Raw genomic sequence first — 11,030 nt, 5'->3', positions numbered from 1 at the left:
AAGCACATTAACTGGAGCCCCCATACACTGCTATTCGATTAACCGGGGTTTGCGTGTGAACCGGTTACCCTACCGGTCTGTCAACAGTCGTGATGTTTGAGGACGTTTCCGTGACCGTTTCCTTAACACCTGGCCATGTTTACGCTTGCTAATTGGAATCCACTGGCACAACTGAAATCCAATATTCGTCGACGTTTCTGTGTACCTACATACATACTCGTATATAGCACATGTAGGACTGAGCATCTCAACAGCCACAAACACCTTCGTTATTTATTTATTTGTACATTTGTAACATATTTTCATTCGGTGGTTCGAATTCTTCGGGTATTTATAGCCACTTAGTATATAAAAAATCAATGCAGTTCTATTATGTAGAAATTTTATACCACATTCCAGACAGTTTCTTTAGTTAACATACATATTAATTAGTAATAAAATGAGTCGTTTTTAGCATTTATCTCAAATTATTTCATATATGGAAATATCTCAAATCTAGTCATATTGTATTTAACCCTCCCTCACCGAAGTGGGGTATGCAAGTGCCCCAATTTTGACGTTTTTCGTAATAAATATGTTGTTTTCAAAGCTATACACCCTATATTTCTTGTATTTATAGAATGAACTACAAGAAATTTTTTTTGTAAGGGGTACATCTTAAAAAAATACATTTATACATTTCTACGTTTCAAACTATGATTTATGGGCGGTAGCGATAAGTCATGTTTTTGACTGTTCGCTTACATATTCTTGTTGATCGATGAATCAATGCGAGAGAAACAGACAGATTTATTTTCGTAAGCTATTGTTTTCGTCGCTTTTGGCGCGTGGCTATTGAGCCATGCAGTCGCCTGTTGGCCTTACCTATGTGCGTTTGCGTGTTGATGCTTGTTGTTATTTTTTAATACAAAGATAGTCAAAAACATGCTATAGGATAAAAACTTTTTTATGGTGATGTATAAAATGATTAATAAGATATATATTGAACCCATTTGTATTGAGAAAAGCTGTATTTTGATTAAAAAATACTGGGGTCTTACTCGGACACTCGTTCGATCTCGACGCTCTGTCCTTCAAAGATTAATAGTAGGTAGTGAGAGAAATCAGCATTGGAATCTACAAAATCATTTTCATAATTTCACGTGCTGATTACTTACGTTACTTATTTACATATTAAGGTTAGAAATAAATCGTGGTACTTAATTTTTTTTGCGAATAAAAATCATTTAATCCGCATTTAATTGAAAAAACTGTCAAGTATTGTGTCATGACAATATATACATACTACCGTCGGCTTAGTGGGCAAAAAACATAGATTGCACCTGTGAAAAAAAAAACATAGTATAGTATTTTTTTATAAATAGAACAATAATTGATGCTATAATTAACGATGTTTAATGATTTTTTTTTTGAAAATCTGGTGAAATGATATAAATAATAATACTGTGAGATTTATATAAATAATAATACTGTATTTGATATTAAACTATTTAACCAAAATAAATTTGAATATTTTTCGGAAAATCTGTGGTGTATTCTTATTTGAAGTTCATTTTAGATTTGTACTATTTGAATTAATAAATTTATTCATTTTTAAAAATAGAAACAATTATTAACAATAAGTATAAAATCCAGTGGTGCATTTACTTCGCTAGGGGCCCGAGATAAATTTTTGGGGATTATATATATATATATATATATATATATATATATATATATATATATATATATATATATAGTAATATAAGAATGTTGGTATTTACATAGATATGGGATAAATGTATAATATGTACATAGATATGGGATAAATGTATAATATGTACATACATACATATATAATACTAAGAATAATGACCAAATAATAATTGAATAAAATACGGAAAAAAAACATTCAAGGAAAAATAAAATAAGCAGGATGCAAATATGAGTGTAATATTTATGAACTTTTAAATATGATATTAAAAATGATTAATTTTAATTGTAAAGAAAATTAGATGAACGCTCATATTTTATAATTGTAGCATCTGATGTCTGTGAGATATAATCCGTCATAAAACATGTTCTGTCTTTTGTCAGAATAATGTTATTATTTTCTGTGATGTTTATATATGGGTAGATCATAAATACATGTATGTATATAAAACCCGAAAGCTTTCGTCATATTTTAATATATTCATATATACTTATTTCAAACTTTTTACGACTGTATTCAGTTGACCCTATGAATTTATAACCATGAAAATTCAAGTGACACACTTTTGTATGGAATGCGTCATGAATTCAATCGTTTATTCAAATAATTTTCAACTTGTGAATTAGATTATATAACACTACTGTTATTTCGAGCTGTAATACGCAACTGGACTAGATCGGCCATTGACCCATCGAAATGTCGGAAAAAGCCAATCAGTTCAGTCAGTACAAAGGACATCTCGAATATCCTTAGTCGCTTCGTTCGCATTTAGTTCGCCTTTGCGGTTCGCTTAATGGAAATTTTCGAAGACAAAAAATAAAATTAAAAGAGTTTTGTTCGTATTTTGCACGTCTTTTCATCCAATTAAAAAAGCTATTCAGAACCGAATTGGGTTTGCGAAAAAAAGGGCCCGAAATAATTTGCGCCTGTAAACTGTTCTAGCACCGCACCGCTGACAGTGCCATCTATCGCTGCCGGTGAGAAAGCTTCCAGAACTGGCTTTTTTTCATTTGTCTACGTCGTTCAAACGGAAGAATACAATATTTAATATACATATAGATCGCATGGTTATTCTTATAAAATAGCCTGGACTTATGTATAGTATATGGACATATAGTGAACTCGCCCCATGTGTTCATAGGTAAAATTAGGTAGGGCCTAGCTTAGGATTTCTTGCCTCAGTTTAAGTATCAGATTTTATGTTTTATATGATATGTAGATTAATTTATTTGATCGTTGTATACTATCGAGATTAACAATAGTTTTATTTATTACGGCCAGTTATGGGGTGTCAGATATTTATCGCAAATCTGCGAAGTGACTTTAAATCAATGAATTTATTGATTACACTGTTCGACAGGAAAAATGGTTCAGAGACGAGATATAACTTTTCTTATAGAATTATGCCCAGTGAACACGAATCTGGTAGTAAAAATGTTGATTGGCTCGAGATTCGGAGATATACATATGTGTTTTATAAATCGCGCGATTTTTCTATATCTTGGTGTTGTTCGGTCGATGTCTCAAAATCTGTCAATTTCCTGTTCAAAATGAATATTGGAATCTATAGTCGGATATTTTATCTTCCATTTGTAGTACTTTTCAGCTTTCAAATCTATCTAAGTAGTCATCCAGTTCAAATTGCGCGATTTATAAAACACATATGTATATCTCCGAATCTCGAGCCAATCAACATTTGTTATTACCAGATTCGTGTTCACTGGGCATAATTCTATAAGAAAAGTCATATTTCGTCTCTGAACCAATAAAAAAGTCGTCATTTGTCGAACAGTGTTATTGAAACCAGTGATTTAAGCATTATTTTAATGCAATAGTGTTGTTCAACGTCAAAAACTAGACTTTATATGTCCTTATTGGATTAACTTCTTCGGTTGTTGATCATATTTTAAATTTCCCGATGCGTTCGTTTGTAGATTCTCTATTTATTTTATGGCGATTTTTATGCATTTCCTTGTCCTCATTTTTGGTAGACAAATATTTTAAACACCTATACTACATAATTGAAACTTTATGCTTTATATTATTTTATAGATGTATGTGAGAATATTTATGAACATATATAATATTTGTTTAAAAAATGATAACTAACTATAAGAACGTGTTTTAGTCAGAAAAATTGTATTACATGCGGTAGATATCAATAACTATTATTGTGTTTTAATTAAAAATATATGTACTAAATATGAAATATTATACTATACTAATATTTTTAGTATTCATTTACCTGTAAATTTAACTTTAAAGACCATTGCTATTTTTTTCTTTTAAATTATAATAATGAGATGAAAGAATGAAAGAATAAGCTGAAGAAGAATTCCTTATAGATGTGATTATCTGTATTTTATTTCAAAATACTTATATATATATCAAATTTTTTATATTTATGTTTTTTAGTGATAATTTTATTTATTAAAATATCAAAAATTAATTTATACCACTTTATTTATAAGAGTGGTTCTTTCATACATTTAAATAAATTTCATGACATACATATATTTTTTTAAAATTAAACACCACATTGACATAACAAACGTCTCGAATGCATAATTGTGGTCAAATACAAAATACAATGTACATGTATACATACTTATTAATGTATTTAAAAAAAAAATTTCATTACACGTTTTGTCCCAAGGCGACACCTACGGCCAAATTCGTAAATACATACATATGTTCATAAGTACTTTGTATAAAGTTATAAAATTATTATTATAAATTTGGTAAATTATATTCAAATAATGGTGAGAATGAAATCGGGTGAAATTTCAACATCGAAATCAAAAAAAAAAATGGACAAACTCTGATATACTTATATTCACATATATCCAAAGTCTGGCCAACAGCACTGGGCCAAGGATTGAACCTATGACCCCTATGTTGATTGAACTATAAGCTAGCCACTGAGCTATGTTGCTGGTTATATGTATGTACATATATGTCACAGTGAAATTATATTTCAAGTGAAAATATATACAAGTGAAATCATAACAGGGTTGGTTTTATTCATTTAAGATTAGATTGTTAGGGTTCGTATTATTTAAGGGTTAGGTTAGGTTACGTTAAGTAAGGATTGGCCCTATTCATTTAAGATTGGGTTGTCAGGGTTAAATTTATAGAGTTAAACGTTGTAAATTCATTGTTTGATACATTATCACTGCTTGAATTGGTGAGAATATATTTTCACTTGAAATATGCTTTCACTCTACATAAAATATATAACATATGATTGTGTTAAATTCTGTATCATTTTTTACTTTTCTTTTTGTTCTATCCATTAATTTTTTTTTTTTTTTGTTTTCTCCCTCTCTTATTTTATTATGTAGGCCGTTGTAGCACATTAGGTTCTTCTTGTAATGCCACAATGATCCAAAACGTTAAATAAATAAATAAATAAAAATCACATAAAACAAAAAAATATTTGATAAATTTGGCATTGGTAACAATTTGTTGGGAAGCTAAAGCAATGAAAAATGATACTACATTTTTAAATCGTTATTAAATTCTTGATTTTTCAGTAATTGCGTATCATTAAAAAAGCCTATTTACCCTTTTTGCTGCTAAATCCTCAATTGAAAGATGTCCAGAGAGTAAAATACTTTATGATTTAAGATTTTTTAAATTAAATAATAAATAACATCACCATTCATTTAAAATTCAAAGTATAAAGTGCGTGGTTCGTTCATTGTGAACAACACAAGCTTGAGTGATATAGCCTGCGATAGTTGACTGACGTTTTCAACAATGTTATCCCGTTGACGGCAGCTCAATCTTTTTAGCCGTTAGCCGCCTCCGCTGAATTTTCCGGAATTTTCCCACTTTTTTGTATATATATATATACATTTACGTACTTGTGTGAGTGTTTTATCTATACGCACGTGTGTATGTGTGTGTGTGAGTGTATTTCGCTGTGTAATTTTACTTTTTTTCCTTCTCGACATCGCCCATCCCCCTGAAGCCGAACACGTTTCGCAGAGTAATGGTGAAAGTGGCCGTTGATAAATGGAATTGTTTAACTCAAACTTCAGCTAGTGTATCCGCGTAATTTTTACTCGGAATATCGTGAGACGCCAAATTCGTGCGAAAATTACTCTGCGAATAATATTAAACCGCCACGCAGCATAAAAGTTTTGTGATTTTTGATCTTCTTCCTAGTGCGAAATAAAGTGAGTATGTGATTACATGAGAAAAATCTTATTTTATTAAAAATACATAACTGTATTAATGTAATAGCGATGAAATTATATTATATTAGATGTATATAATCGCGAACAATTCCTTAACAATGAAGCGAATTTAAATTGTGATTTATTGCGAATGAAGGTTGCTCAGTAATGGTGATGATGTTGATAAGAAATTACATTTATTTTTGACGGTATTTGTTGACACACTTAGCGGTGTGCGGTTTTTGTAAAATGTGTGGTTGATAATATTTTGTACGGAAAAGTTTGACCTTTAAGATTGTGTTTTCGGAAAGGGTTTTGTAGGAATTCAATTTAATATAATGAAGATTTTGAAAACATGTTATTTGAAACTTTGTTATTATAAGTAGGGTTGGGTTAAAATTGTACCCGTTTTTCTGCTTTCGATAAATTCAGTCCGAGTCGAGCCGAATTTTGTTATTCTCGTTGAAATTTCACGGCGACGCGATGATTCGGAGCAAAGTTCCTTAAGTTGATTATGTCTCGACTGTTAAAGTGTTTTCCTTTTTTTGCAGTCTTTAAAAGTTCAGAATGGAATTGACAAAGAAGACGTTCGCGCTGGCAGCGTTTTTGGCGTGTCTTGCTCATTTTCCGGTCGCCTCTGAAGACTCTGAAATAATGGAAAAGGACATTTCCAAAGTGTTGTCGCGAAAAAGGCGATATCTCTCTTTTCCAGAGGGCGCTAGCTTTTCTGTAAGTCCATTATCATTCGTTTGTTCGAGACGAACGAATTTTTAACGGATATATCCTCCACAAAAGGATCTCGTTTTTATTTATTTACTTTTTTTCCACCCTCCCCCGCTCCGTTTTACCAGCTCGTCTCACACTCTCATTGGAAATTTACATACATTTTGCATTACAGATGGCTATTTGTATGACTGTGGGTGTTCTGGGCCAACCTTCGGTCGGTATTTACACTTGGGGCCTGAATTGGGGCATTGCATACGATTTGCCCAATCAGAATTCGACGATAGAAGTTCTCACAAAATTAAATAAAGTCCCACATCCTTTGGTTGCAAGGCGATTCAGAAGGGATTTGTATTCCAAATTGGAATTGATCATGAACGAGTGAGTCGCAAATTCCACTTGTATTGTGAAATCAATTCAATTTTTTGAGAATGACACTCACAGTTGGATTACGTGTTTGATTTCAGTATGGGTTACAGCGGCAGAGAATGCATTTATAGAGCTTTGTGTGAAGCTTCCCAAAGGCTTATGCCTACAGGAGGCTCTCTCGTAGAAGAACTTTTCAAAAAAGTGTTCAGGTAATAATAAGCGTGTCAAAAGAGACGATTTAATTTTAATTTGAGTGAAGCTATTTTCATTACGGTAGATTTAGAAGACTGTGATAATCTAGATAGGTATATATAAATAATTTTTGTCCAATTAATTACAGCTTACCCTCGTCTGAAGTTCTATCTTCGGAGCCCATCGATCATCATTTGTACGATTCAGCTCAAAGGAACGGCAAAGCGAAAATGGATTGTCAGCGAAAGTATCGGATGTGTCCGGTGTCTTTATTGGATTTAGCTTTGGGCTATTATACGCCCTCGTTTGGTACCAAAAAGATAACAAAATAGATGTGTGATAGTTTTTTTTATATTTGATTTTATTCGCAAAGGCCTAGAGGCGTCTGCACTGAGGAAATATCCCTTTTGAGGGTTTGCGATAGAATGAAATAATTCATAAATAAAACATGATGATTTTTTTTTATTATTAACGCATAACATTTAATTCATAGTTTATTTATTTTACAATACATTCTATTATAATTATAATAAACAATAGTGTTAGTGCTTATTCCCTCAAGGTATGAATCAAATATCTATGTAAACTTTTATTACAATCATTATTTTTATTCAATTACACATACATACGTTCGCATACGTACATATGTATATTAATGTATAATACACCAAATGTGCACATGTTAACGCACATGTAAGTATAGTAAATGCACACTTCAAATGTCACAGCTGTTTGTAATTTTTTTCAATAGTTTAATTATATATTTCATATATAAATGAGATATTATTGTTTTTTTTTTATTTTCATTCAATTTGTCCTAATTTACAATACAATGTTAATGACTAGTTTACACACTAATATATTACAATTTTTATATAACATTTTTTATATTAAAGTGGTGTTTGCCAGTGAATATCATTTTCTCTACTGCGGTGAGATTTTTGATACCGAAAAAAATTAAGATTTTTTTTTGTTTGATAGAAATTACAAAATACAAAGTCTGTTCGAATGAAAATCAATTCTTTGAAGAAGGCAAAAATGTATTTACACTCATTGAAAATCAATAATCTTTAATTCAAAAATAAATAAGTATGATTAAACTTCTGAAATATTGATTAATCCATTTTTTTTATTGTTTTTACGAAAAATCGGTATTTTTTTCGTTACCAATCCCTGCTGCCGCTGTAGCTGTAATGATCGTAAAAAACAAAAGTTTTTGTACAATAAAATTAAAAAATAATTATAATAACAATAAGAATAATAATAATGATAATAATCATATATTATTATAACAGTAAGTATAGGTTCAATAGAGGTTTTTTAATTAACAATGATTGAATACTTAATAATTAAGAAATCTATAATATATATATATATATATATATATATATATATATATATATATATATATATATATATATATAAATATATATATACATATATACTTAACAATATATTTTTATGTGGAACATACACATTCAATTTTAAATTCAACAATCTTTCCATAAAGTACCTGAATCGATCGATGTTTTCATTTTTTTTTTACTTTGAATTGATTTAAAATCTCTTCAAATTTAATAAAACAATTATAACTAAAACGAAATCTAATCGAAATATGAAACAATATAACGATATATTTTTTAGAATAGAACTATCAGACTACAAACATCGAAAAAGATACAAAAGACTACAGTGAAAAGTAAAGACTATTAAGTTGAACTCACAAAGAAGTTTGAAAAAGAAATCCGCACGATCATAACGGAATGTTTTTCGTTACAAATATATTTTAAAATACATACAATTTGATTAAGTATATACACCTAAATGTTTTGGAAGCTCAGCTCAAATGATTTTGCTATCTAAGGTGTAGATTGCTTCACTTTCGAACAAATAGAACAACTTTACAACACAATTCGACAGCACGATTATATATATGTGTATATATAATAGTAACGATAAAATTAGTATTATATTATACGGTCACAATGGATTAAAGTATTTTAAAATTTATTTTGTACGAATAGAGAAACGACGTTCCTGGGGAAGTGTTTCATCACGGTTTTGTTTAACTTGTTCGAAAGTTGGGCAATTTGTCACTATTTTAGTGCTCGTCTATTATCGTTGGTGGCATTTGACCGATGATTTGGGCCTAAAAGTCTCAAAAAAAGTAACTCTTGCAGCCCACTTCTTCGGTCATTTACCACAACAAAATAAACTACGAGGGGTGCCCTTACCTAAAGATGTTGATTTTTCATTTGAAATACAATTGTGCGTCGTAAAAAAGTTTTTTTTTCAATCCATGTCGTTGGTAAGCTAGCTTATGGCTACGTTGACTAATATTTTGATTATCTATATGGTGTTTGTTTTATTTTTATTTTTTAAAAATTTAACTTAACTGTCGCGAACGAAACCAATATACGGAAAAATATAACTTTACACAACATCAGATTGAAGAATAGAAGAGGTAATTGAGAACTATTTTTTTATATTGGATGTGAGATTTGAGATCGTTTGTACATATGTAGAAGAGTTTCATACATTGTAACTTTCTCAAATTTGCCATAAGCCATAATATGTAGATATTTCCTTTTGTAAGAAAACATAAATTACATCTGAAAAATTGCGACTGTTGTTTGAATTTAACGCAAATCTAAACATGATTCAGTTGTCGTCACACTTTTTGCAATCGAATTAAATCAAAGACGCCCTAAATCGCAACAAATTTTTAATTTTTACAATATGAATAAGCGTCATTGATTTTTATAAGTACATATTTTAATTTTCATCGTATTTTCAATACACAGATAATTTTATACTCAACATCAGCCGTCTGAATTTTTGATTTATTTATTTAGATATTTTATCATCATCTTCGTCATCATAATTTTTTTTAACAATAAACATTTCATTTTAACAATCTACTTTCAATTACACGGAGGAATATTTATGGAAAGACATTTATTTATTTATTTTATATATATATATGAATATATATTACACTAAACGCAATGGTTACAATGATAAATACATAAAATTATATACAAAAAACAGGTGATCCACGATGGAAAAAGAGTTTGTGTAATTACAAAGTAAATTTGTATAAATTTGAATATGTTTCAATCGTATAAAATGTTCTCGGCTTAAATTAAAATAGTATTGCGTTCAATAAAGTGAAACTTTTGAGCAAAGAAAGAAAATATTAACTTTCTTACAATTAAACATCAGTTACGCTTAAAAGTTAAGCTTATCAAATGGACAGATATTTAACAAGTGTTTTAGTACAATTATAACATTATGGCGAAGATACAATGTGTAAATAATTATTACTTTTTTTAAATATAAAATTTACCTTAGTTTGGAAGTCTAGTTTAAGTAGTAAAAAAAGTACATATTAATAATAAAAAAGTAACAAATCAACGCAAACGACAAACAAGTGGATAATTTTAAGTTTATGTCGAACGTAATGGAAGACATTCGATTTGAAGTAGATGAAATGAAAAATTTGACCCTTTTTCACATTACATACATATTATATAATAAATATTGATTGAATATGTATTGAAAGTATACACGTACACGAGAAACACAGACACGCGCACACAGACGTCCAAACACGAATATATTTAATAAGTACAAACCAAAAGCAAGACCTTTTGTATCAAAGAAGAAATAACGTAGACATAATAATTATAAATTTTGTTTATACATCAATCATGCTAGCTACTCAACTTAATTCGTTGTATGAAAATATTCAAATACGCATACACATTATTAAATATTTAGGCTATCTATACACTTCTTTATTTATTTTTGGATACAATGATTGCTATAATAGTTTTTTTTTTTTGACACATGATTTTATACACAAC

At 29.5% G+C, this 11,030-nt stretch overlaps 1 protein-coding gene across 1 annotated transcript; it reads left to right on the top strand.

The window, feature by feature from the left end:
• Positions 1-6,444: 6,444 nt before the first annotated feature.
• LOC143914040 (uncharacterized) lies at positions 6,445-7,493 on the top strand. The gene is made up of 4 exons (XM_077434131.1): positions 6,445-6,606; positions 6,776-6,981; positions 7,068-7,178; positions 7,310-7,493. The coding sequence occupies exons 1-4, from the start codon at positions 6,445-6,447 to the stop codon at positions 7,491-7,493; spliced, it is 663 nt and encodes a 220-aa protein (XP_077290257.1).
• Positions 7,494-11,030: the final 3,537 nt, after the last annotated feature.

Source organism: Arctopsyche grandis, chromosome 7 (genome assembly GCF_051622035.1).
Source record: "Arctopsyche grandis isolate Sample6627 chromosome 7, ASM5162203v2, whole genome shotgun sequence".
NCBI lineage: Eukaryota > Metazoa > Arthropoda > Insecta > Trichoptera > Hydropsychidae > Arctopsyche > Arctopsyche grandis.
This window is presented reverse-complemented; position numbering and strand designations above follow the sequence as displayed.

Bases quoted from the DNA above. Each gene is read 5' to 3' on its own strand.
- LOC143914040 (XM_077434131.1), top strand. From the start codon at position 6,445: ATGGAATTGACAAAGAAGACGTTCGCGCTGGCAGCGTTTTTGGCGTGT. The intron at 6,607-6,775 runs GTAAGTCCATTA...TTTGCATTACAG, and splicing joins CAGAGGGCGCTAGCTTTTCT to ATGGCTATTTGTATGACTGT. The intron at 7,179-7,309 runs GTAATAATAAGC...AATTAATTACAG, and splicing joins CTTTTCAAAAAAGTGTTCAG to CTTACCCTCGTCTGAAGTTC.